Source organism: Colossoma macropomum, unplaced genomic scaffold (genome assembly GCF_904425465.1).
Source record: "Colossoma macropomum unplaced genomic scaffold, Colossoma_macropomum, whole genome shotgun sequence".
Taxonomy (NCBI): domain Eukaryota; kingdom Metazoa; phylum Chordata; class Actinopteri; order Characiformes; family Serrasalmidae; genus Colossoma; species Colossoma macropomum.
Genome location: NW_023494809.1, coordinates 9473914 through 9501906, shown reverse-complemented (window position 1 = coordinate 9501906; position 27993 = coordinate 9473914). Strand labels below are relative to the sequence as shown.

The window sequence follows — 27993 nt, the reverse complement described above, 5'->3', positions numbered from 1 at the left end:
TCTGCGCCTCTGTGACGCAGTACAGTTGGGCTCACGCTGCGCAGAGCGCGTACCGTTTTTTGCGGAAGTGGTCTGCAGGGAATGTCGCTTCGGCAGTGATCGGTTACTCGGAGCGGCTCTGAGCGGCGGGATGGGTAAGAGCTCCGGCTAGAAAAACACACAAAACAGCACAAATACTCACTTTTCTCTCCGGCGCTTTACTAGCTATGTTTCAGACCAGCCGCCCGACTGTTTTACACGAACTGCGGTGACGGTTAGCGGGAGACAGACCGTAGTGAGGCATTTCCTGTGCATATTTTCCCTCATGTGTCATTGCTTTGAGTATCGTTAGCAACGCGCTAACAGGCGAAAAAACGACTGAAACAAACCGGACAAACAACGCCGTGTTGTGATGTGAATTAAACATTATTTTCAGTTAATATCGTGCCGTCATGTTTCGGCTGTGTGAGTCAAAGCGAGCAAGGCTAACTAGCTAACCTAGCTGTAGCTTTGCCCGAAGTAATGTTGGGGCCTGACTGACTAACTAGCTAATTCTGTTGTTTAGCTTTACCTCAAGTAGGAAGTTCGATGTATTTTAACTACCGATAAATGTTTAGAGCTACATTCTTAAAAAAGATGGTTCTTCTGGGGGCTTTTTAGTAAAAATAATGGTTCTCTATAGAGCCATTTCATGCTTAAAGGGTTCTTTACATGGTGAAATGATTCTTCGAATTGAAGGAGAATGTGTTATGTATGGTTCTGTATAGGATCTGTTTGAAAATGGTTCTATGTAGCACCAAAAAGGGTTCCTCTGTTGTTACAAGTTTGGCATCGTAACAACAGCAGAACTCTTTATGAAGCCATAAAGAACCACGACACATTCTCCATCAATCTGAAGAAGCATTTCACAAAGCAAAACTGAGCACGAAATGGTTCTAGATACAGCTAATGATTCTAAATAGAACCATTCACTTTACTAAACATCCCTTGAAGAACCATCTTTTTTGAAAGTGTGTCTTTTCAGTCTGATACTAAGTGATACAAGGACTAATATCCTGGCAGCAGTACAGGGACAAACACTTGCTGTGCAGAAAATATTTTTGCATTACTACTAAATAAACTGAAATAACTGTAATATTTTTTTGTTGTGCATCATTCACTCCTTCTCATATGTGCCATCAGTACGTACGTATGAAAAGCAGAGGGGGAGTGTGGAAGGAAAAGTAGTTCCTAGTCTACATATTTGTTTGCTAACATAACATTTCCAGAATTAAGTACACGTTCGATTTAATCTAAAGATTTTCAGTTTACTGCTTATAGCAAACACCTGTTTAACAGCGTTTTCATGAGAGGATTGATTCTCAAAAACAAACCTGAAGTTTTGATGCTTCAGTATTAATCCGCCCACCCCTAATCAATCGATAACCATAGCTGGGTTTCTCTCCCAGGCTCATATCGTCAAAGTGCAGTCTGTTTGCCTGAGACAAACTTCAGGTTTCTGGTTTTAGCTTCTTGTTTTTACTGAGAGAAGAAAGTTTTTGATGTTTTCATTTAAAGCCTCTTTCTATAATATCACAGAAAGTGGAGGTTAGTTTAGAGTTTCGTCAGCGAGCTCAAGGTTGTGCCGTCTTACAAAAGTGAAGATTTGACAGGTTGATGTTTGATTTCCTGAAATCGTTTAAATTCCAGGTTTAAGTTCTTACAAATATCTCATGCCAGGATGCCTTCATGTGTAGAAAAAAACCATTACAGCACCATTACACCCTGTTTTCTGTATTAGATGCGTTTATCAAGACCTTGTCTTCCTTTTAGAACAGCAGCCTGTAGTAACTTCACACATCAGGACAGGACAGACACATTCTGCTGTAAATGAATCCATTGTTTTCTAACATATTAGTCATGTTTCAGTGTCGGTTTCCCAAGATTAGGGACTATTTTTCATTCTTGCACTGATGAATTTCTAATACTGCTCTTTGTAAATGATCGTTGGTTTTGAGCAATGCCGCCTGAGGGCAAATGAAGAGATTTATTTCCAGTGTAATGTGAACCAGCATGCAGAACAAATGATGCTGCTGACATTAAGGGAGCAGGCGGAGCGGAACAGATGATGTTGCCGTGTGACTGCCTGCTGATTGTGCTGTCGAGTATCATCTGAACTCATCTCTTTTTCTGTACTTTTTTCTGTACCACCTCAGCAGCTGCTTTTCACCTTTGAGGAGTAGTCCAGCCCAAAATGCTACCGTTGCTAACAGTGAATGAAAGCTAGTAGGAAGTAGTTAGTGTAAGGCCGGTTAGATCATGCTGTTAGGTTTCCACTACACTTCATTCATTTTGCCAAAGGCAGCGTTTATGTCTGAATTATTACTTTGAAAAAGAATTTAACAAGTTTATTTAAAAAAATTGGTATAATTCGATTGTTGAAGTCGTTTAGAGTGGTTTGATGTGAAATGTAGCTTTGTATGGAAACGTGCTGACCTGGATTTCTTTACAGTGGTGGTGCTAGGAACCAGGGGTCATAATTTCAGCAGCGCAACTTACAAAATAACCTGTGAACCTACGTGTTTCTGTTGAGTTTTGTATGTAATGCAAATGGTAAAATAGTAGTAAATCCATAAAAGTAGGTCTTTTCTTTGGGGGCTGTTAAAATTTTAAATGTTTAAAATTTACATTTTATTCTAGTTTATCTAGAACAGAGTATTTCACTTTAAGCCAATTTGAACTACTTTGTTGCAGAAATCTTAAAAAACTGGTGGAATTCCCCAGTAATGAGTGCAGAAATTGCTAAATGCTAGTTTGATCATGCTATTTGGTTCCCCATATCGTTCACTGGAACACTGAACAATGCTAAGAACAATGATGATAAATAGAGTTCCTACAGTTTCTTGTGTCATTCGCATGTTGTTTGAGGGAGGATGGTCTTTGTCTGAGTCAGCTAAGCCTATCCTACTCGAGAATGTCAACGTGTTTATCATTTTGTTACGTTATAGTCGTAATTTGTTGCTTCCTTGATTTTTCCCAGACTGGGTTTATTCTGACTCATGCTGCTGTGCCGATACTAATATTTCTCTCTCTTATCCCCATTTCTTTTCTTCCTGTGGAAAAAAACATTGCATTCTGGATGCTGGGACATGCTAACCATCACTTGACGGCCTTATTTCACCACATCACCTCTGGCCTGTACCGGACATTGCTGGGATTTTGACAAATAGCAGTGAGTATCTGGCCTGGATTGCAGTTTCTTTGACACTAAACACAACACTTGGCCTTAAAAATGTGCCGTAATAATCCAAATATTGTAAACACTTTTCATCTTTTTTGGTTTTGTGGTCGTAGAGAATTTATAGCTTGAAGTGTTTTGTTCAGAGTTGTTCGTTTTAATGGTGCTGTGGTATTAGTTAAATTAAAAAAGCCCCCATGATCAAAAGTGTTTGTGTGATTTCCCTGCAGCAACAGAAGAATCTGGAGGGATATGTTGGCTTTGCGAGCCTCCCCAACCAAGTTTACAGAAAGTCCGTCAAACGCGGCTTTGAGTTCACGCTAATGGTTGTGGGTAAGAAAACATCTTTTTTTATATCTGCCTCATAACCTCAGGTTTAAACGTCAGATTAATCATTGTAATAAAATGGATTTAAGCGATGTGTGCTAAGTGATGACTCCCGCGCGCATTGTATGTGTGTGCACTTTGAATTTCCTGTCTAGTTTTGAACGTTGGCCAGCTGGGTGACTGCATTTTCGACAGTCAGTCTAAAAGCTGTCAGGATAAAACCACACAGGAAGCCGGGGTTGAAAGGCAGTGATTTCACATCCTGCCTAAGTTTGAAAAATTATGCCTTTTGAAAAGTAGGCCTGCTTTTCTAGGTGGAATTGTTTAACGGCAGTTAAAGCCGTTTATTTGACTGGATCTTTCTGCAGGGTTCGTGTTTTTGCTGTGGTGTTATGGGTCTGAAGAGCAACTTCGGTGTTGTATTTTAACTAAAGATGGCACAGCGACATCAGCAGAACATGCTGGATTGGGCATAGAAGGAAAAAATTAATGAGTGCGATTAAATCCTGTAACAGATCTATCATGAAACAGCCTTCATTGATGCTATGTTTTTGTTTGTCAGCTATGTAGTTCTTCCTGTGGGGTTAATAGAGTGATTGAGTAGCTCTATTTTTAAGTCATAGGCTCAGTTCAGGTGAAGTGCTTCAGTTAAAAACAGCTCATTTTAAAGGTTTTTTCAAAGGTATTGGCTGATTCCCAAAGTTTTGGTATCAGTATTAGAAAAGAAAAAGTGGTATCGTGCCAAAAGGTTTACTTTTTGTAAATGGGTTCACATTAAACAGAACAAAGTATTTTCAGTGCACTTGCCCGCAGAATTTGGTGGCAGATGTAGTGAGAAATAGATGTAGGATATGATATGATATGTCATTTAACTGCTCAACACCCAATCCTTCACAAGGATGGAAGTTCCCTCTAATTTCAGTGTAATTTGGTAGACATTGCCTTTTGTCCCTTGACACAATGTTTCGCATTTTGGCCACAAAAATGCAGAACCTGTGATCAGAGTGGTCACTTGCCTTGGAGGTTTTTTGTGTTCTTGTTCCCTTTTAACACACAGAATCCAATCAGATGATCAGATATTGTTGTAGATTGTTAACTGTAGCCGCTACGATAGCTAACATAGTGGATTGGTTACTGTGGTGGAAGTTCATCTTGAGCTCGTCTGCTTGGCATCTTGGACAATGTTCTATTGGTACAGTTTGCTACTATTAGTATGTGAAATAAGGTCTTAAATAGACCTGGTGTTTCTGATGCCAGAGCAGACCAGTTCAGCAAGGTGACCACCACAGTAACCCCAGTGGCTGTGTCCCTGTTAAACTTTGTCAAAGTGTACATTTTTAGATATTTTCTTTTTCAGAGCAACACCTGACTGTTTTTGGTACTGAAGCATGCTTGTTAATTGTAAATATGAGAAATATGCTTCTATTATTGACCACAAATTCTTCATTTTTGGTTTAGACCAGAATTTTTATTGGTGATGCAGTGTAGTCCCAGATTGGGGTTTAATCCAAGTCCAAAAACCAGACCAACGAAGTTCAGCAGGCACTGTGTGAATTTTTTACTTAATTGTAAAAAAACAAACTGATCATAAAGACTCCTGATTTCATTTTAAATATGTATAAAATGCTGATAGTCCAGTACAGTGTTGTTTACCACAGAAGCAAAATGTTGCCGCTTATTGCAGCTAATTAAAGCCGTAAAATATGAATTTTTTTGGTTGATAACGTCCTAACAAACCAGTGTTTTTCACCTGCGGCAGATCTTCCCATCTACATTTTAGCAAAATCACCCCACACAAACTTTCTGATGCTTGAAGCATTTCTCAGAATGAAAAACCAGAGAGCAGCTGGAACTTCTGAGTTTAGGTCTCCATTAATGAGGCATCACTTTTTTCGTTTGATGTCTTTGAAGCTGTTTTGAGCCAAAGCATAAAATTGATATTTTCAGTGTTTATACAGCAGCATAAGAGGAGGGCTAACTGCGTAAAGCCCAGATAAGACTGAGAAATGTGCCTGGAGTGCAGCTAAAAGATGGTATTTTGATGTGATGCTGCTAACCATGCTTGAGGCCAGTAGACAGAGCTATTTCATGAAGAGTTTGTGTTCAGCGCATTCCTTCAATTCCTTCGTGGGTTGTACTGTCCTCCAGAGATCTAATCCATAGAACGAAACAGGCAGGATTTAAATTCCATTAAAATAATCTTGTGGTTATCGTTGTGGTTTGTTGAGAAAAGTTCTTTGAGCTTCAGTATGATTTAGTGTTGAGCTGCACAATATAGCATTGTTAGGGCAACATTGGCTTTTGCAATACTGATGTATCAGAACTGTGCAGTATGCAAATGAACCGCCTAACTGGTGTATCCATGGTTGATTTATCAGTGCATTTTCAGTGTATCACAGTATCCAGCAGTCTAATCTCAGTATTAGCTTTTTGTCCTTATCGTGTAGCCCTGATTTAGTGGACTTCACCTAATTGTTGCAGAGTTTGTGTTCGGTCATGGAGCCTGGCTGAATCTGCCTCTCTCTGTGCCAGGAACAATTAGCCTTGGTTAATGTGCTAACGTCAGTGTGTGAGGGTACACAGATAAAGGTCTGTGTGTCTAAGTACTGACCTCCACTCACTGTCTGGACTGTGCTTGAACACCCACTGCTTGGGTGTGCTAGTGTAGGTCAGATCCAGTGCACTTTTGACATGTGGGACAATAAAGGGTAATTATGAAATGAGTCTTTTATTGAGTTTGTATTCAATAAATAAATACCATTTGGTCAATATGTGTCCTCTTTTAGAAAAAAAAGGTACTAAACTGTCACTGGGGCAGTACCGCTCTTGTCACTGGGGTCTCAGTACCTTTAGTCAGGGAACATAATTGTCCATAATTCTTTTAAAGTATATTTTCTAAGTTGCATTGACTCCACACACCCCGTTCTCGTCTCCAGGTTTATTTTATTGTTCTGGTTTATAACATTAGGTTATGAAAAGGTGCAAATACATACTTTTCACCTGGAAAAACATATTTAAGGTACTCAGTTGGACCTTGAAACCACTGTTGTACCTTTTGAGGGCACATTTACATTGTTTGTACCTTGAACGAAAAATGTACGTACACATAACCTTTATTTCTAACAGTGTACTAGCCATCGATAATTTGGGGACACCTAGCTTTTACACATATTTTAAAAGATAAAAAAACATGCAAAGCTGACGCTACAAAGGACAAAATACTATGTACTTTGGAAGTAATACTAAAAGCCACACATTTTACCTCCTTGTGATGTCAGCACTCAGAGCTGTCAGGTAATTGGCCTGTGGGCCAAAAGAGTTTCAGTATGTGATTTTATCAGTAGTTTGGAAGAGAAAATTGTCAAGTAGGGCTGCACAATTAGTCCATTTTTTATCATTCAGTCAACTGACTGTTTTTCTAGCCGCTGTGGGCTGTTACAATCATGAAATTTTAGCTGACGATTAATTGTCTTATAAAAATAGTGATTAACGATTTGTCTTTTCTTGTTCTCTGTTTGCAGCAATTAAAATACGAGCTTAAAGTGACTGATTAGCCACCTCATTTGCTAACTAGCTTCGCAACTGTATCTACAGTTACATTGAATTATGTGCAGTTGTGGGCTGGAGGTTAGGGAACCAGCCCTGTGACCGGCAGGTCACCGGTTCGATCCCCTGAGCCGACAGTACGTGACTGAAGTGCCCTTGAGCAAGACACCTTACCCCCAACTGCTCGACCGGCGCTGTGGATAGGTCTGCCCACCGCTCCGGGCAAGTGTCCTCACTGCCCCCTAGTGTGCACGGATGGGTTAAATGCAGAGGTCAAATTTCTCCATTGTGAGATTAATAAGGGTTTCTCACTCAATTATATGTAGAGTTATTCTGCAAGCATACATGCTAAAAAGGTTAGAATTAGATGCTATGATTTTGCTAGGTTGCTATAGTGTTGCTGGGTGGTTGCTGTGGTGTTGTGTGGTAGCTATGGTGTTGCTAAGTAGTTGCCAGTTGGTTGCTATGGTGTTGCTATGGTTTTTCAGGTGGTTGCTATGGTATTGCTAAGTGGCTGCTAGGTGGTTGCTACGGTATTGCTATGGTATCCCAGTGGGTTGCTATGTGGTTGTCAAAGCCCATTGCTGCTTTAAATTTCCTGCTACCTTAACTTCACTGCTACCTTAAATCTAGTGCCACCTTAAATACACTGCTACCTTAAAAGTGTATTTGAGTGTGTATTTGTGTGTGTTTGTGGAGTGTGCAATGTGTTGAGTGTGTGTTAGTGTATTTGTAGCATTGTGACACAAGAAAGGTGCCAAAACTTTCGCACTCCATTCATTCCTATGGGGAAAAGTGCTGCAAAATTCCATTGCTACATGGAAACCGTGGATCTGATCAAAAAGCTGTATACAAGCCCGAATCTCACAATCAGCCTGGATGGTCTGGAGTTGGAACAGTGTTGATATGTCAAAAAATGACCAATATTATTTACTATATAAGAATAATGTCATGTGCTGTTAAATACAGTTGAGTGAACTCAGGGAAAAATAATTTAAATGTTTTGGTTCAATTACTTCGCAAAAAAGAATCATATAAATCATAATGTATCACACTTCACAACGCAATTATGAAATCTGGCAGGTTTTTTCGCTCATTGCTCTTTATATCTATATACTGCATCCCTCTAGGTCAGATTATAATTTAGGTTGAGCCTGCCCTTTGTTCCAAGGACGACACTTCGATGATCATGAAGCTGAGTGCTGAGACTAAATATACCCAAAGTCTTAGAAAATAGCTGTTTGATGCTGACAAAACCTTTTCAGGTCTTTTCTTAATTGGACTTACAAAGTAAATTCATGTGTGGCTGTTGGAACAAAACCTTGTGTGTCCATTTTTGGTTTTTTTATTTTATTGATTTACACAATTTAAAAATGCTAGCTGCCCTTTGCCTTTACACACATTAATATTGAATGGGCAATTCAGAATGATCCAGTGTTACTTCGATTACAATGTTGTTCCATTAACTTTTATTAAAAAATTAAGGATGTCTTTTGTTTCTCCTGAAAAGTTCCCATTTTGGAGATGCGAGGTTTTTCCCACAGTGAAGATCTGCAAAGATGGAACTATATTAGTGACCCAGAAAGCTGAAAAAAAGTTGAACAAGTAAAGCTCTGCAGAGACTTCAATCACAGAAATACAATTTGCTTTGCGCTCTGTTAGCAAACACAGTGCTCGTCCTTGGGTGACCGTGGTGGTGTTTCGCCACTTCCTGTTTGGACCGTCAAAGATGCGGCCACATCTTTTGAGGTCTGCGGTTGTGTCCTCTCACATGGCTCTAGTTATTCTCATTCCCTGCCAGGAGGGAGACCAGCGCACCTCACAGAGGCAACTAGAATCAGCCGTATAAAAGGGCCATTCTGTGCCTTGGCATGGGCTGAACACTGCTCACGCTGTCATTAGATTAATGATTCTCTAGGGTCACATTCAAGTCTTTTTTTCAACAACAAACAGACCATCTGTGCGTCTACAAGGAACTAAGCTGTAAGATTTGTAGTTCGAAGTTGGAGGCGTGTTTGAGAAGAGTTAGGATGGTCCACATCTGAATTGAGATGCTGGGGCTGTACAGAAACATCCTGTCTTTTGTCCTAAGTTAAGATCTGGCAAGATAAATGTTGCCAATGTAAAAAAGGTCAGAACAAAACTAGAGCTGTAAACTGGACGGTAAGAATATTGTGACAGTGTCCCATGCTGTTCATCAGAGTGTTGCCACTCCTGTTTCATTTTTTATTTCCCAAAGTTTAACCGGCCTGCCAGCCGCGCTGCATTATTCCTCCTAATAAACAACCACACATTCAGCCGTCTCATCTTTATTCACCGCCGTCGCTGCAGTATTTCATCTGACAAGTTTTCATCAGCATTAAGAAATCAAAGTAATAAGAGGGGGCGTTGGAGATCGTGTCTGCCTTGTCTGGGATTTTTAAAAAGCAGAGTTAGAAAACAAAAAGTCTCACAACTGAAACCATTATTTTGCAGTAGAAATAAATGTAATGTTATTATGCCCGTTATAGTTATAGTGAACTGTGCTGCCTGTCACAGTAGCCTAAAAACAATAGAAACTGATGGTTAAAACAGATGTTTTATTTGCATATTGCAACAACACTGGGGTCATCCTAAAGTTAGGACAGAGTTAAGGAGTTGTTGTCTAGTTAGGATGCTTGTGTAGTACTGTTTTCTTATCTGTAGTCAGGCTAAGATAATGAACTGTTATTCTCTAATAGCTTCTGTCCTAAATTAAGTCCTAACTGAAGTTGTCATGGTGACTAAACAGATAGGATAAGATTTCAGATTTAGCATGTTTCTGTTATATGGCCTCAGGTCAACCATTCCTTTCCCTAAAATGATTACCAGATGTCTTAAGGCAGAAGATCCAAACTAGGCCTATGAAGACCCTCAGGCCGCAGACTTGTGATGAGATGGGTTGGGAAGCACCGCTCTCAAATAAATAAGATAAACTTATGTTCCTTTTTTTCCTGTTCCAATTTCAGGTGAATCAGGGTTGGGCAAGTCCACACTGATTAATTCTCTCTTCCTCACGGACCTGTACTCCTCAGAACACCCAGGACCGTCACATAGAGTGAAGAAGACTGTTCAGGTACTGGGCTAAATGTTCTCTAATTATGATCTAAGAGATTCTCTTGTTCCGTTAAGGCTGTTCCCTAAAAGACTAGTCTAAAGTCGCCTAAACAACTAACGAATCTTGGCATTCTTGTCCAAATAAGATTTTGTCAGTGGTGTAATGCATTTGTTTATGTATTTATTTCTGTGTTTATTTGTTTAGATTTATATTACATACCTTTAAAGTTGTCATTCTGTAGTAGGTGTCATGGCCATTGTAGGAACCCCTGATTCTGAGCTGTTTCTCTATTTGAGAAATAAACGTTCTGCTGTACGAACATATTTTCTCAGGATATCACTAGATCGTCTGAATTTGAGTTCGTTTGGACGAATAATTGTAAATATTGCTACAGGCAAGCTCGCATTGTTGCGCTCGGGTTTGGAGCATTTCTGTTTACCAAAGGGCACAATGGCAGTGATCTTTGGACACTCCATTCATTTCTCCCATAGAGAAATCTGTTTAGACCTATAGTTCCTAATATGGGCGTGATGACGACTACAGAATGACTTCAGAAGTCTATTTAAACTGTAAATATGGAAATTTGGACCATGTAGCTCTTGATTAGTTATTTGCCGGTACAGTATGATTCCTATATCATCGTACAACCCTTAAAAACTAAAGATGATACCAAGAAGGTGGGATGCAAACTCTGCAAACAGTGTTTTACTTTATACAACCAAAATCCAGTAGCTTGTAAGGTGTTGTCATGCTAAATTGTAGCCACCCCACTTCAAAAAGTGTAATACAAACATTCTCAATAACATAAATGGCTAAATAAGGAGAACTTACATTTTTAGTTCTATAGTCTAATATTTTCCAATATTATATTATGTATTTATTTAGATTATTTTTTAGGGAGATAGCTTGAAGTCTAAAATCAGGCCTTCTGGACATTTAATAAAATCCTTACCCGGGGACAGCCCTGCTTTTTGCAGTGTTTGAGGCTCAGTAAGATCTTGTCTTCATGAGACTGTTGCACCAGAGTGACTCTGGTTTACCAGCATACCACAGTAATGGTACATTGCCTTGTGCTGCGTGTTACTACTTGCAGCTTCAAGAGAGAGCGTCAGCTTTTTCTTAGCTTCACACCTGACTTTTAATGTTTTTCATGGTTTTCCCCATCAGGTTTGGGGAAAAAGAGTGGAGTCGTTGAGTGAAAAAACATACAAGACCTATTCACGTGTCCGTCTTTGAACTGGACCAAATGCAGTTTGTACATTTTTGAACCTGATCAAATATAGGCACCTGTCAGGTGGTCAGGTATCTAATACTTGTTTTAAAATAGAAGTGGGATATTTAATGTAATAAAATGCCTGAAAATGTTGTTTTACTATTAGAGGTATCAAAGTTGAGGATGTGTGGGCATATTTTAAAGGATCAGGTATCAGCTTAAAATAAGCCTGATCTAGTTCCACATTCAGAAGATAACAAAGTGGTTTAAATGTCTGCATTGTTGAACGTTTTAAAGAGGAAGCCTACAACATGTAATATCTGCAGCTTCAGTGTTTCCTCTGTGTTTAAAGTAGCCACCTGTTGTCTAAATGTGGGCATGTAAAATGTGAGCATGCAGCTAGAGACTGCCAAAACCATGTACTAAATACACTCCTGCGATGTTTTTCACCCTTGAGTCGCAATTGGTTGAAAACGAAACCTTCACAAAAATGTTCTGTTCTACCAGCCTCGTGCTGTTTATAGTTTAAAACTAATGTTTGCAGAAATTTAGGCATATTTAGGACTTCACAAAATGGTTATTTCACATAAAGAGTTTCATAAAACTAAAGCTGTCAGTTCAGAGTTTATACCACTACACACATCTAAAAATGAAGTGATTTCACTGCTGAATAATAAAGTAACTGGAGGCATCAGCAATCAGATTTGATCGAATGCCATCATTAAACATGATATAAAATGGTCATTTTGAGAAATACAAAACATATCAGTCACATCTTGTACACAGTAATATAAACTGATTTACTGTACTGTTAATGGGCAGAGCAGCATAATCTTACCTAAATTGTACATCTATGTTATCTATGACAACACAAATAGCTGACTGGACTCTGTATCAGCTGGGCTCGGCTCAGATCGGGGCAGAAAAGCGATTTGGAACATCTCTAATCAAACTGAAAGAGGATGCCTAAAGACCTTGTTAAACACTGAGTCATCATGTATTTTAAACTAATGCAAAATAGTCCACCCACCTAAATGATCCAGCTGACAGCCAGCTGTGAAGACACACCTACAGAAGTAACCTGGGTTAATAAGACTGGGTGTGATATTTAAAGACTGTTCTGATAATTTTCGTCTGTCAGTGTAGTGTTTAAACTGGATCAAAGGATACTGTACATGGACCTGTAATCAGTCTAATTGACTATATAAACCATCAAGGAGTCATAAAAGCATTTTTGTGTTGATGTAATAAGTGTTTCTGTAGTTAAGTCTATAAATGCTGTATGCTCTGTGTTTCAGGTAGAGCAGTCCAAAGTGGTGTTGAAGGAAGGAGGAGTTCAGCTGCTGCTCACAATGGTGGACACTCCTGGTTTTGGAGATGCTGTAGACAACAGTAACTGGTGAGTGTGTCATGGTGCGGTTTTGCATTGTGTTGGTGGCTGCCTTGCTGATTCATTTCCCACAAATTTACAGCAGTCCTCTTTAGTAATCAGAATTATGGCCGAATCTCATGGGTAAAGTATCATGTTACAACTCTATTTCAAAATGTTGTGATTGCGATACGCCTTGCAGTATGTTTAAAAACTCATTGGGAAACCTCAATGTGGTTTAATATTGGTTTGTATTATTTAACCAGAATAATTATTCATATTTGCTGAATGTAATAGATACCCTTATTTGTCAAAATACCTACAAAACACTTAGTCACATCCATGGTTAGTCAGGATGCTCACAGTTTTGTGATTGGTCAGAGGGCTCATTTGCGTGATGATTGACTGCCCTGTTTTGTGTTTCTTTCAAAAAGTAGTCGAACTGAATCACTTAATGTCATTGTGAATAGGCGCAGCCCATTGAAAATGGGCTGTTCTTTGCAGATTGGTTTCCGTATTTGGACTGTGGGGAGTGCACAGTGTCTTTTGAAACTTGTGTAGCAATGTTTTCATGCTACATCAAACTCTTCTATTTCAAAAAAGTGAAAAAATCAGTTTTAAATGATATGGGCCCTTTAATATGACAAGTTATTCTGGGTAACAGTTGAGGTTATAAGAATGTCTGCCTTCAGTCTGCTGTGTGTTCTATGTTCTGTAGCTGGCAGCCAGTCATCGATCACATCGACAGCAAGTTTGAGGATTACCTGAATGCAGAGTCACGTGTCAACAGGCGGCAGATGCCGGACAGCAGGGTCCACTGCTGCTTGTACTTCATAGCACCCTCAGGGCACGGGTAAGAGAGAGAGAGAGAGACACTAAGCTCTTTACACCGTGTGTGTCAAGCTCCTCACTTAACCATCCTATTTCATCTATTCATCCAGCCCTGACATCAGTCATTTGATTCAGAGTTTAGTTAGTTTAGGTTTTTGGTTCTAGTATATGTTTTAGGGATGAGCATTTTAAGCATACGTCCACACATTCTCTGCGGTTCTGCATTGCACCCTCAGTCAAAAACATATTAGAATATTACAAGACATTTTACAATTTCATTCTTTATACATCTCTTCTTAAATGCCTGATTAAATTGATGTTCCAGTGTTCAAATACTGAAGTCACTTTTTGCCTGGTTACGTTGCCTCACAATTTAACAAAGCTGTCAAGTGCAACAGTTTTACTCTTGTTTATGATTAAGTATATTGTGTCATAATTTGTAAAATCTTGCCTTAATGTAAGCACATTGTTAATATGGTTAAGAAGGCAGAGCACAGTTATAACTAGGCTGACTATCCTAGCTGGCATTAGCTATAACCAAGAACAATGAGAAATCATCTGCTGAGAAAAGCTTCGCATAGAAGATAAGTCATCACCATCTACCGCTGCGCTGGTTATCTCTAGTGTTAGCGTTTGCTCATTAGCTCATGTGAAGGGGCAGCCTCCGTTACTCCAGCGCGGTAACCCAAAGATTTCCATTGGCCATTTTTTAAATGAGACACGTTTTCAAAAGTGCACCTCGGCTGAAGTGAGCTGCTAAATTTATGTTTGTGCTGCTGAATGTTTTAGCCTGCTAGCATCTGTGCTATCAGTATTATGATTGGTATAGTTGATTGGTATAATACAGTGGGTAACACCTCTGCGTTCTACGCTGTAGACTGGGCAAGCACCCTACACTATACCAATAAGAGTCCTTGGGCAAAACTCCTAACACTGCCTTCACCTGCCTGTTTAAAATGATCAAATTGTAAGTCGCTCTGGATAAGAACGTCTGCCAAATGCCGTAAATGTAAATGATATATTATTAACAGGCAGAAAGCTCAATTTTTTTTACCCTGTCGTTAACCGGATATCCATTCAACTCTTATGGATATTTGAATATCAAAACTCGGAGTGCACATCTCAAGTCTTCGTACTGTGTGTTGGCTTTTATTTTTTAAATTAAAAATAGGCCTTACTGAGATACAGCGAATATCATAAAGGAATATAGACATAAGCATGCACAAAAATCTCAACAGCTGATAAGGCTGTGGCACCAGACTAAACAGCCTTCTGTGTTGTGGTGTTTTATCCAAGCATAATGTGCCAAGGGCACGTGCAGCGTGAGGATTTACCACACTGGCACACCCATTTCCTTCTGTTTATGGATGTTTGACAGATAATGGTCAGATAATGAGGCCCACTATTTTGATAATGTTTATAGACACATACCTAAGGTCTGGGGATTATATGTAGCATTTTAAGACCTGTCGCATTGCGTATATGAAGTTATTTAGATGTTCTGTTTAGCTGCAAAATTTATCTTAACAGTTTAACTGTGAGAGCAGGGCTCTGTGTCCACCAGTAGCTGCCGCAAACCTTCACAGTTTAAAGATAATACAGGGTGATTCACTCGAAAGAGGCCCCAAATCTTCTGCTGTAACTCCTGTTAGGATGAAGCAGTCTGAACCAAAAAAATACGCTACATACCTTGTCGTATGTGTAATCGATTACATTACAAGCGATGCTGGAAGTGATCTCAGTTTTCAGCCAGACACATGAAGGGGTACAGGGGTTTGCACCCGGAAGTTCCAAACGGAGGTTAAACGTGGTGATGGCTGTCTCATCGCTCCGACGCAGGGGCATCCCGGCTTGTTCGAAGCTCCATATACTGAGGAGCTCATTGCACGCTGTTTTGTTAAGATTGCTTCGTCCTAGAGAGAGTTATTACAGAATATTCGGGGCCTCTTTCGAGTGAATCTCCCTGCCAACTAGAGTTTGAACGATTTGGGGAAAATACCTACTTGAGATTTTTGTGACCAGTATTGCGATTGTGATTTAAATGAGATTATGTGTTTACAAATTTAGCTCCAGGCCCTTTTTTTGTTGAGGCTAACAGCACATCCATGTTTTTTGACTTCAGTACTGAATGTATTAAATCACATCAGTTTCAACTTGTTAAGACAAAATTAAATCATGTAGGTTATAATAAAAGTGGCAGCTTATGTGGTTTGAATGTTTCATTCTTTTATATTGTGATTTTGATATTTAAACGATTCATTGTCCAGCTCTACTGCTCAGACCGCTGTGCACTGGTGAACATAGCATGGTGTGCATAAGCTGAAAGCTGGAAGCACTCGACTTCTCAGTCTCTCTGCTTGGGCTGTCCAAGCACACTTTTTACCTGCAGCTGAGAATCAGTAAAACATGCCCGAGTAAAATATGGACACTGAAACGCAGCGAGTGTCTCTGTAATTTGCTCCGTGCTGTCTGAACACTGACTGTATCAACTTATCACTGTAGATGATAACAAATGCTTGGCTGACTGTTATCACAACTGAAAACTGGCAGGAAATCACACACACCCACAGTTAGGCCGAGAGGAAAGGTCACTTTAATTTCAGCCCATATAGCTGAGAACTGCAGAATCTGGTTTGTAGGAATGTGCTCTTTTTTGCTGGAGAAGGTTTGTGATTAGGGACCAACTTTAATTACCAACTTTAGGGACCAAGCTTTTCTCAGCCTCCATGTAGAGCTTTACAGACTGTCCCATTCATATTTCAGTCAGTAAACTGTCTCCTTCTCTTTTTATAATGTCTGTGCTTCATCGTAGTTATTTGGTGTGGAAGTTTTATTGTTGTTACATGAAAATAATCAGTCGTGTTTGCTCACTTAGGCTGAAGCCGTTGGACATTGAGTTTATGAAACGGTTGCACGAGAAGGTGAATATCATCCCCCTGATTGCCAAAGCGGATACCCTCACCCCAGAAGAGTGCCAACAGTTTAAGAAACAGGTTTGCTCACTAAAATCTTATCTATCTTCAGATCATCCCAGCTAGCGTCAGTCCTCTCACCTATGTTCCAGTTCTGCTTGTCTAATTCTAGTACGAGTCAGGAGTGTTGATGCCCTCGGAGCCGCCTGTCCTGTGGGTGTTGAGCCATCTGTTTGAGCATAATCTCAGCAGGAGGAGACACACTGAGAGAGAAAGGCCTAAATCCCAACCTGCTCTTCCTGACCACAAAGATTATGCCTAAGAATCTGTGTTCTGTGTTAAATGAATAAATTCAAGGCAGTAGCGCTGCATAATATGGGAAAAACACTAGTTGGTTGAATCAGTAATATGGCATGGTTACAGACTGATCTGCATTATGGTGACCAAAACAATTTACTTCATTGGATTAAATAAATATATAGATTTTTCAAAACACCTCAAGAAACTGTGGTTGGTCAGGATGCAGAAAGCACTCAGAAAAAAACACTGTAATTGGTTAGAGGGCTCGTTTACGTATTGCAGCCGTCTGGGATATCAGTATTGCAAAGGCTGATGTCACGATAATGATCACAAAAATATATTGTGCAGCTCTACAAGGGTGTTTGTTTTATGCAAGATACAAGTGCTTTCTTTGTCTGCTTTGTTCCAGCTCATCCGAAAGTTTCCAAGTTCTTAAGCTAAAATTGACTGCCTTTCCAAAACTTAGTCATCATCAAACAGCTCCCAAGATTCATCTTTAATCCCCAGAATTGAATAAAGCCTGATTTGACGTTGTCTTTGCCAGGACAGGCCCAGAGTTTGTGCCATTACGGGGAAAAAATGTGGACTCTCACAGAACTCTGCTGATTCATGAATTTTTTTTGTTTTTCAGATTATGAGAGAAATCCAGGAGCACAAAATCAAAATCTATGAGTTTCCAGAGACTGATGATGAAGAAGAGAACAAGCTTGTGAAAAAGATCAAAGTCAGTTTTTTTCCCCCCATCATTTGTTTTTTGATCATTCACTTTCTTCTTTATATTTCTACTAGTTTAGGTTCACACTACATATTCAGAAGGTTGGAATCAATAATATAATGTAAATATTTCAGTTAAAATAAAGCCAGCTTTGCTGAAGATACATGTATTAAATATCTGTTGTGCTGCTACTACGTTGCAAATTTATGGTTTCTCTGTCAACTAATTTCTAGGAAGCTGCAAAAAAAAAATGAAGAAATGCTAGATGAGTCCAGAATAATGAACAGAGCTGTAGAAAGTGCCTACAGCTCTGTTCATCATTCTGGACTCATAATGGCTGAGAAAGAAGTTTGTATAAAATGAATATCCAAAATTCCTTGTATTTGAAAAGTGGTGATCAAATCACAGGCAGATAATGTATAAAGAAATTGATGTAAATATATAATTACGTTGTTATATATCATTCAGTATCTTCCTGGTGTTTTCTAAAACTTGAAATATTAAATAAAACATCTTAGAATATCTTCTAGCTTATAGTATTTAATAATACACTGTATAAGTTATTACTGAATGAAATAATTACTAATGTGATACGATTCCAACCTTTGAATGGTGGTTTATAACTGGAATTAGTTATTTATAATTGGAATTAGTTATTGTAACTGCTCAAGAACTTGTGTATGAAATAGATTTTGTAAGAACATAAGAACCATTGTACCGCTATACCGAGTAGTATTTACCGTATAAGGTGTATGACTTGGCAGTGATAGCGTGAAAGCTGTTCTTTCTGTGTAGTAGCCAGATTAAAAGCATTCACCCGTGTGTGTCTGTGTGTGAAGGATCGGCTGCCTCTGGCTGTAGTTGGCAGCAACACCATCATTGAGGTGAACGGGAAGAAGATTAGAGGGAGGCAGTACCCGTGGGGGGTGGCAGAAGGTACGCCAGCCAGAACGCTCACACTAACACCTGCTCTACCTCACATTCCTTAAACAGACACTCTGCTTTAAAACGCCTAGCCTACAGTCTGATACAACCATTTAGAGAAACAGTATGTTTAGTCAGTTAGTGAATCCGTCAATATAAGGTATAAGGTTATTATGCCTGTATTTAAAACATACAGTACTGTGCAAAAATCTTAGGCAGCCAAGAAAATTGTTTAAAGGGCTCATATCATGGAAAACAACAGTAAATGAGTGTGATGTAGTATGTAAACATTGTTAAGGCTTCAAATCACACCGTTCAACCCCCAGTCCATACAGCTCATATGTGAGAACTAACTGACCATTTAGCCCATTCAAGGAGTTATAAGGACTGCATTTTGAATGACACACAATACAGGGCAGCCAGTCAGGACAGAGGTCATTTACACATATCAAATCAATCTAAATTCTAAGGGATAAAGAGAGTTTGGAAAATATTTTTTTTGCATTATGGTGACCAAAACAATTTACTTCATTGGATTAAATAAATATATAGATTTTTCAAAACATCTTAAGAAACTGTGGTTGGTCAGGATGCTGAAAGCACTCAGAAAAAAACACTGTAATTGGTTAGAGGGCTCATTTATGTATTACGTATTTGTCATAAGTGGACAGAAAAATGTAGGATAGGCCATTTACATTTTTGCCAGTAAAACAGTATTTAACAATAGAATACACTGTAAATATACATGAACATATAAAATGTAACAAGAATTTCTTGGTATCAAAAGTGTCATTAATATGTTGATTAGAAGACACTGTTAGAAGAACACAGGTTTCGTTCCTGATGTCTTGCTGCACTCCAGCCGTTGTATGGATATGTTAAAGTCCTTTAGCAGCACCTGATTTAATATACTGAAGAAAAGATATGATAAACTATGTGTTGGTTGGTAGCTGTAAATACTGGACTTCCTCAAGGAGATATTTGGGAGTGGTAAAGCTTACAAACATCAGATGAAAATGTATTATTTATTTGATTATTTGCATTTATTATGTTTTTTTACAGCCCAGATAAATAGCTTTACATATTATTTTCTCAGATGCTTAAACCTTTTGCATAGTACTATATAAACTGAGTAGTAGTAGTATATAAATAACTAAATAAATTGCAAAAATGATTTCTCAAAAAATGTGTTTTCCTCCCTACAGTTGAAAATGGAGACCACTGTGATTTCACCATTCTACGAAACATGCTTATCAGGTAGACATTACATCTTAGATATGTTCTAGAAATAAACACATTACTATTTAATGTGATAATTAATATGAGAAGCAAAATACAGTATCATAACTACCATATAAATGATATGAATCAGATTCAACATGATTGAAACTGCTGTCTGTAGTACTTGTAACTTGCAGTGTGATTAAAATGTTATCTGTATGCAGGACAAAGTCATAGTGGTGGACAATAGGGCAGAAATATTACATCGCACTACTTCAGGACACTTTAAAGTACACAATGTTCATCGTGATATTTGATTTTTCTAAGTTTGATCAGTTGTAACAGACAAAAAGGAACCAGTAATGGGGAAAAAATAGGAATACAATGATTTTTATTCAGCCTTTCACATATTGTGCAGCAGTGTATTAAATACTGATGATACCTACTATATGCACACAATCATATTGCACGCAAATGCAGCTTGGGATAGAGTGCTGTGAAATTCTCGCCCAAGGCAGCAATGATGTGAAAAGGCTTGGCGTGGTATGAGCAGAGCGCCCTATTTGTTCATGTAAGCCCTTTCCTCCCAGGACCCACATGCAGGACCTGAAGGACGTAACGAACAACGTCCACTATGAAAACTATAGAAGCCGGAAGCTAGCCGCTGTCACCTGCAATGGAATGGACAACAACAAGGCCAAAGGCCAGCTTACAAAGTGAGTGTTTGATTGTTTACTCAATTACTTATAGTACAAATGTTGCTCATGAAGTGAGTTATTTCCTCATTTGTTATTTGAATGGTCAGTGTAGGTCTAACCTTAGTTCACAAACTGGACTATATCCCTTTTTTGGGGGGAGTTTTGCACCATTTTTGTTGAAACACTCTTCTAGACGGGTTTAGAGATGCACATTAGGAGAAAGAAAAAGCAATATTTTACTCAAAAGTGCTGCTGTTGAATGCGTCTTTGGGGACCTTTTGTCCAGTTAAACAGGACTAATTATTCTTTGCAATGAAACATGCAGTTGTTTGGTGTTCTTTAGGTACTGATGATATTCATGATATGTTAAGAAAAGTGTATTGTGATGTTACATATCACAATAATGATAAATATCATCTTATTGCCCACCTCTAACCAGTTTATTATTGATGTTTATTTTTGAAGCCCAATAAATCATGCTAGTTAGTTCATTTCATTCTTTGTTAGTCACATTCCTTTTTTTTGTTTAGCCTTTTATTGTTTGTAGTTAGTGACACTTTTTCTAAACATGTCATATTAGTATCAGTGGCAAGTTTTTTTTTTTTTATTCATTTTTTTTTAATTATTGATTATTCATAATAGATGATATCAGTCCTTGGTTTTTAGCTGCATCCGCCAGTCAGCACTTTCTCTCATTGAAAGTAATGCTGCTGCATCTCGATTTCCTGTGATTCGGGCCTCTAACTCACCTCATTTGCAAAACCAATCACATTTGAAAGTGGTTAACCTGTTCTGGTCGAGTCCCACGCATGCGCGAGCACTCACTTGTGTGCACATACAGAAACTCAGACTAACGCACGCACGCACTTTGCTGCCCTGCAGCAGTCAATAAGCTGCGTACCCAGAAATCAACACTAACTGAAAGGCTTACTACACGCCTGCAACAGGAAACCGCACCGCCAATATGCTCCAATTTTGGTTGACTGATCTAAGTCATTTGAGCTTTTTCACCACTGTTGATTCTGATTATAGCTTTTTATTGTTTTGCTCCTGAGCAAATACTATGATTTCGGCATGCTAAGTTTGTGTGTTTCTGTTTTGTAGAGCTGACTCGGTTGAAGGCATGTAAGTGGTTGTTTTTTACTTTGTTTGTATTCTTCCCAAAGCCTTGTGTCATCTTTGAATTGCCTCCTCCACTGGTGACGGTGCCCCCTGGTGTCTGTGATGGATGTTTTTTCCTGCTCTTTTTCTGCCAGCTTGAGAAAAGGTCCACACAGTAAAATGTTAGACACAGATCCTTTTGGATTGGACCAGCTTTGCAGCTGAGCTTGGGGTTGTATTGCTGATAGAGGGCATGATTACAGGGAAACATGTATAGAGCGTAACTAGGGTAGTAGAGCTGGGCGATAATTAACATTTATTAACTAATATTAACATTTTCTTTCTTATATCAGCATTTCGCTTTTTAAAATTCAGTATTATAACTGAGTATAACTCTAATTGGTTGGTTGCCTGTTACAAGAGATTAAATACAACTGCAGACATTTAAATTAACAAAAAAACACTGGACAATTTTGTCGTACTAAACATTATAAGGAGTGTATGGCCGCTATTTACTTAATACTTTTTCACCTCATTGTATTAATTTGTATAGATGACACCATACTACTTTTTTATTACTGATACTAATATTGAGAACTTGAGTATTGGCTGACAAAGAGACTGATCCCATACGTTTGAATCCAGTTCAGTGTTATAAAATGAGCTGTTTTAGGCATGCAACATTACACAAAATTCAGAGTATGATTTAAAACAAAACAGTGGTGTCTCAAAAAATAACTAGTCCCTGAAAAAATGCCTTATTTTAAAATGTTAATGTTCCCATTTTAAGTTGTTTAAAGCATTCAACGTCATAAAAGAACAATTTGAGAGATAAGCAGTGCTTATAGCTTGTAGTGCTTCAATCAGGCGCTAGCCCCAAGCTAATATATTAGCTTTAAGCTAACGCACTAGCCACAAGCTAACATGCTAGTGTGTTAGCGTATATTAGCTTGTCGCTCAAGCCACAATATGCTGTAATACTGCACGATACACTGCAATACGATACAGTGCAGTATGCTGTGATACAAAACAGTACACTGCGATACAATATATGATACTCTGATATAAAACGATACAGTATGATACAGTACAATACGATATGCTTTAATAAAGTACGATATGCTGATAAAATATGATTCCGTATGATATAACATGCGTTGATACAATACTGTTATGTGCTTAATTCGTCCTACAAGGGGAAATTTGTCATTTTGCTGCCTATCTATGCCCAATCAGGGAGCAGCACAGCACTGCCAGCAGAGCTGCGCCACCTACATTACACTGCGATACAAAACGATGTGCTGTGATACACATCGATTCACTGCATATTCATGAACATGAGATCATATAATTTGAATAGATTCATTACAGAATCTGATCAGATTCATTCTTTTTTCCTCTTCAATATCTCATCCAGTATTTTCTACTGTTATCAGTACATGGTATCATATCAACAATACATGTTATCATATTGGTGCCATCTCATAGTTTGTTTAAATGCCCCAACAGTGACGTAGTTCATTTATTATTTTCATGGTATTTTGCTGAAACACTTATTGCAGTGATTTCTTTCCGTATTGCCCAGCTCTATAGGTTGCTAGGGAAGAATTTCTCTGTGGCTCCTCTGCTATATGAGGCCTAGTGTTGGGCACAACTGCTATAGGAAAAATTTCAGCCATTGGCTTTGCTCAGCTGTTGTCTGCTCAGCCTACTAACTCCGATCAGCGCTCAAGCTTTTGCTCTTAACATGGAATCCTCTCCCTAGCCTGTGTGACAGGTTTGCAGCCCCTGAAAGAACTGGAACGTTGGATGGAATTTTATGTCCCTCTCCTCAGAGAGCCTACTGCTAATCATGAGACCCTTGTAGCTCTGACCTCCGTTGTAGCACCTTTTGGTGACTAAGAGCTCATCATGATTAGTGGTGGTTGATTTCTGCTGTCCTGCAGGTGTTGGTGTCCCCTCAAACCTCCCCCCCTTCTCTCATCCCAGAAGATGAGTGAGGAATCCCTGTGGATTGGAAGTTAGACACTATAATGACTCTTGACCGTATTGTTCATGTCTGTGCAAATGCATCTACCAGGAGCCCTCTGGCCCAGATGGAGGAGGAGAGACGAGAGCACGTGGCCAAGATGAAGAAGATGGAGATGGAGATGGAGCAGGTCTTTGAGATGAAAGTCAAGGAGAAGATCCAGAAGCTGAAAGACTCGGAGGCAGAGGTATTGATAGCAGAAATGCTCTGTTGTTGTTTTTTTTTTTCTGCTTTACTTTTTCTGTTGAACATTTTTGCTTTTTTGTGCAACAGAATTTATGTTGAACAGCTAAGGGTTGGCAATATGACAAATATATAACATTTTCATGATGCAAAATATACATCACAAATTCAGTTTGATAAGTTGAAGGAGACAGCAGTGCAGAATTATTAAAAATATCAAAAACAATTAAAGTGTTTTATTTGATATTGTACACACTGCACTGCACTAAATCGAATTAAACACATCAATCATGCTCTCTTCATTAGGAAACATGCAGTTGTTCAGTGTTCTTTAAAGACTGAAAGTAATCATGATATGCTCCGAAAAGCAATGTTTCGATGTAATGTGATTTTTGTGAATTCATCACGATAATCATAAATATCGTGATATTGCCCCCCTCTAGAAACAGTTAGCATAAATATTTCAAATATGGTTCTTCAGCGTGGTAGATCAGGGGTGTCTAGCTCTGGTTCCTGGGTTCCTGAGTCCAGCACGATTGATTTCCCTGTTAAACACGCCTGATTCAACTGAGCTCTTAGCCTACATTTAACCCTCATGTGGTGTTCTGGTCTGTGGGACCCATTTTCAATGTTTACCAAAAGACAAAATGATGCAATTTATTATTATTTCAACCTCAGATTCCTTGGCCTTTGCTCAATTTCTGTGAAGAACATATAAAATAACACATTTTCAGTGTCTTCACACTGTTCACCCCCTACATGTTTATATTACGCATGTGGTGTTGGGGTGAATCTGTGGGGAATAAAAGTGTGGAGGTGCTGTGTCCCTTCACTCTGTTCTCCTCCTACATGGCCTGCTGTTAGTGTGTGTGTGTTTGTTTGTGTGTGTATATGTTTGTATATGTGTGCGTGTGTTTGTGTGAGGGTGGACAACGTGGACAGGCTGCTGATTGGCTACAGCTGCTGAAGGAGATCTTTCGCTGGCCACTTGTGATATTTTAAACAGCTGGTATTTTAACATAAATTGTCATGACTATTGACTTAAACAATAATGCGGCGGGTCCACCTGACCACTGAGTAACAAACACAGCATCCCCACACGAGGGTTAATCTGTAGGAGAAAATGGCCCAAATCTATTTTTTTTGTTTGTTTGACCATTTACATTATCCGTTTAATGTGACCTGTATATCTGACCTCAGTCACACAGATCGTGCTCCAGAACCGCCGTCCTCTGCCTTGCCTTAATATTAATACTCTCTTCACGTGACACCAGAATGAGCTCTGCAAACTCATGTATTAAACTTGGAAAATAAACGGCAGACACGAAAATGACCGTGTTGAACAAAGTTTACAGAAAATAGTAAAAACCATGAATTTTGTGCTTATTTCAGATTATCTGCCATGAAAATGAATGATAGCAAAGAGTCACACTCTCTGCCAGAACGGCGATAATACTACATAAAGACTCTTGATCTTTGTGATTCTCCTTTGACTTTAGTTTCTTTTTTCCCAAAATGTCCTGGAAGTGAACCTTATTTGTTTACACCACCTGCGCTCATCTCTCTCCTCCAAAACAGAAGTTGAGAAGCGTAAACATAGTAATGAGCATTTTATTGACGTTGCCGTAAGGTGTCTGTTCCCACACGAGTAAAATTGTGATGAGCGGGATTCAGTGGGATTGACGTAAAATTCCTGTGTATTCCAAGCTGAGGAATGTTCAGACTGAGGTCACATTGCCATGTATCAGATACGTATTGGATTTCAGTTCCAAATGAAAGAGCCCCAAATCTGAAACGGTCATGTTCAGTGTTTTTTTGCTGTTCACACATACGGAAAAAAAAGATCAGTTTTGGGCCATTTTGTACGTGCAGTGTGAGCAGAGCTTTACCTACCAGGTTTAGTAGCTGTGTTTAAGCAGGAAAAGCACTAAACTCTGCTGGACTCCCACTTTCAGAACTAGAATCAGACAGAGCTGTGCTAGGTTGCATAAATTTTATGTTAAAAACGTTTTATGGGTCACACAGGTGGCTTAATTACTATGGGTCACTGACCAGCATTTGGCACCTTAGAGCTTCGTAGTCCATTTAAAGCACCCTTTCAGTGTTGGCTTAGTTCTGTTCATGCAAATGCTACAAAGAGAGTATAACCAAAGAGCTGGCTTATGATTGTAGTAACACTTGAGCTCTAAACCCTGAGAGAGCTTCTCAGCCCCCTGACCTCCCTGCGCTCTTGTTCCACTCCAGCTGCAGCGGCGTCATGAGCAGATGAAGAAGAACCTGGAGGCGCAGCACAAAGAGCTGGAGGAAAGGAGGCGCCAGTTTGAGGATGAGAGAGCCAGCTGGGAGGCACAACAGCGCCTCCTGGAGCAGCAGAAACTCGACGCATCCAGGTTTGCATCTTGAGCACACACACTTTTGCTGTGTGTATTAATGTCAGAAAACAATTTGAAGCGCTTCAAAATTTTGGAATCACTTTTTATATTATTTTTATTTACAATAATTTCTAAAATGTAGAAGTACAATGTACAGAGCATTTTTATCTGTTCAGCTAAATATTTCTAGTAGCGGTTGAGCAGAACTGAATTGCTGAGCATTTTGCACGTAATTGCTACAAATGAAAATGTGACCTTTTTTCCAGCACACCGTTTTTGAACAATTCAGCCAAAACAAAGTTAAACTTATTAACGGAGAAGAGAAGTTACATAACTGATGGGGGGTAAGAAAGTTGCTGAAAAGGTCTTATAAATTGATGCAAGCATAATTAATTCAGTACAGTTCTATGTTACATAGCCACGGCTGTACTTGACGTCCTACGTCACAGCCAACAAGAACATGATTAAAGTAATGTAGGTGTGAATTCATAGTAATAAACACAGTTCCTTTTATTATATGAAAAACAGTCATCAGGGTGAATCCTGAGAAACATCTGTCCGATTGCTGTGAGAATTCATAGATGATGTTGCTATGGGAATACATGATATGATGTGATGACCAAAAGCATTCTGCTTGAACACCCATGCTTGAACATCCATGCTTGATTATCCATGTTGCATTATTCCCTGTTAGGTTGTGCCCACCCCCCTAGTTTTGAAACAACAAGAAGCTATTAAATGCCATAGAACAATGTAATTATGTATTTGCAGTAATGTTAACTTCATATTATACAGCTTTCTCAGCCATGTTTGAAACATCTGCAGCTATATATTCATCATTCTGGACACATCTAATATTTCATATTTGTACCTCCCATCTTCATACTAATTATTTGAAACCTGTACAAGACTTGCATATTAGAGGCAATTCATACATGCATTGTTTTATATTTCTAAAAATATTGATTCCAAACTTGTGAACGGTCATGTACTTTTTATGTATTAAAAAGTTATTCACTAAAAAGTAACATGCTCCTTTTTCCCCCCCACAGGACTTTGGAAAAGAACAAGAAGAAAGGGAAGATATTTTAAAACCATTTGCAAGATGAGCAGGTTGTTTTCATCGCCACTTTTCCCCCAGACCAGTTATCTGTGTAGCTTTCAGTGAGTGCTGCACGTTTGCGGCTGAGTGTCGTCTGTGAGCGCTGCTGGAGGCAAACAGCTGGGTGTGGACTAAAGTCCGCCTTACTTTAGGCAAGCCAAACCCTTATAAACGTGTGTACATATATATCGAATTCTATACTCTTCATAGTTTTCGTTTACCATTTAACAGCAGGTGTCCGCAGTTATACACCACTGTCGAACAATCATCTTTTCGGCGGTTACTGTTGCCAATTCCTTAAATTTCCAAGATGTCAAACAAAAAAAAATTTATACGCCAGACTGTACCTCTTTTGTTTTCAGTATGCATAAACCTCATTCCAGAAGACGTTTTTAACAAAGGGTAATTTGAGAAACTGTTAAAAACCTACATGAATTGACAAGCAAAACTTGTTTTTTGTATGTGTGTTCATTGAAAGTGTTTCTAAAATATATGCTGTTTTGTCTAGTCACTATCCTTCGACCACCTCATATAACTTCATTAATATTTCAGTTAGTTTATTTTTTATATATAAATGTATATGTATCCCGAGCCAGCTAAAATAATATTTTTTCTATATCATAGAATACTTGGCAGACCAGTTTTGTAAAAGAATTGACGGGTTCAGATGTAATCCTGTGATAAAAGGGTGTAAATCCTGTATATCCGTAACCCCACCTGTTATACTCCCAATATGACTTTGTTGTAGTCTGTGGTAAAAGCAAGTTCACAACATATTTCCCCCCTTTTGGTTATGTACTCCGTATTTTTTAAATTTTATTTTTCATTTGTTATTGTACAGCCACTTAATAAACGTGTGATATGGATTGAGGTAATAA

General features: G+C 38.8%; 1 protein-coding gene across 3 annotated transcripts; it reads left to right on the top strand.

Moving 5' to 3' along the window:
* Position 1: 1 nt before the first annotated feature.
* Positions 2–27993, top strand: sept7b (septin 7b). Of its 3 annotated transcripts, XM_036558084.1 has the most exons (15): positions 2–134; positions 1042–1043; positions 3427–3529; positions 10057–10163; positions 12657–12757; positions 13446–13580; positions 16434–16551; positions 17402–17494; positions 18325–18421; positions 19615–19666; positions 20221–20346; positions 21433–21453; positions 23510–23645; positions 25886–26031; positions 27066–27993. In XM_036558084.1, exons 1-15 carry the CDS (start codon positions 131–133, stop codon positions 27103–27105), a joined length of 1281 nt encoding a protein of 426 aa, XP_036413977.1. In that variant the 5' UTR covers positions 2–130; the 3' UTR covers positions 27106–27993. The 3 variants fall into 3 exon arrangements, with proteins under 3 accessions (XP_036413977.1, XP_036413978.1, XP_036413979.1); XM_036558085.1 differs by lacking the exon at positions 21433–21453; XM_036558086.1 differs by lacking the exon at positions 1042–1043 and having other exon boundaries at positions 89–134.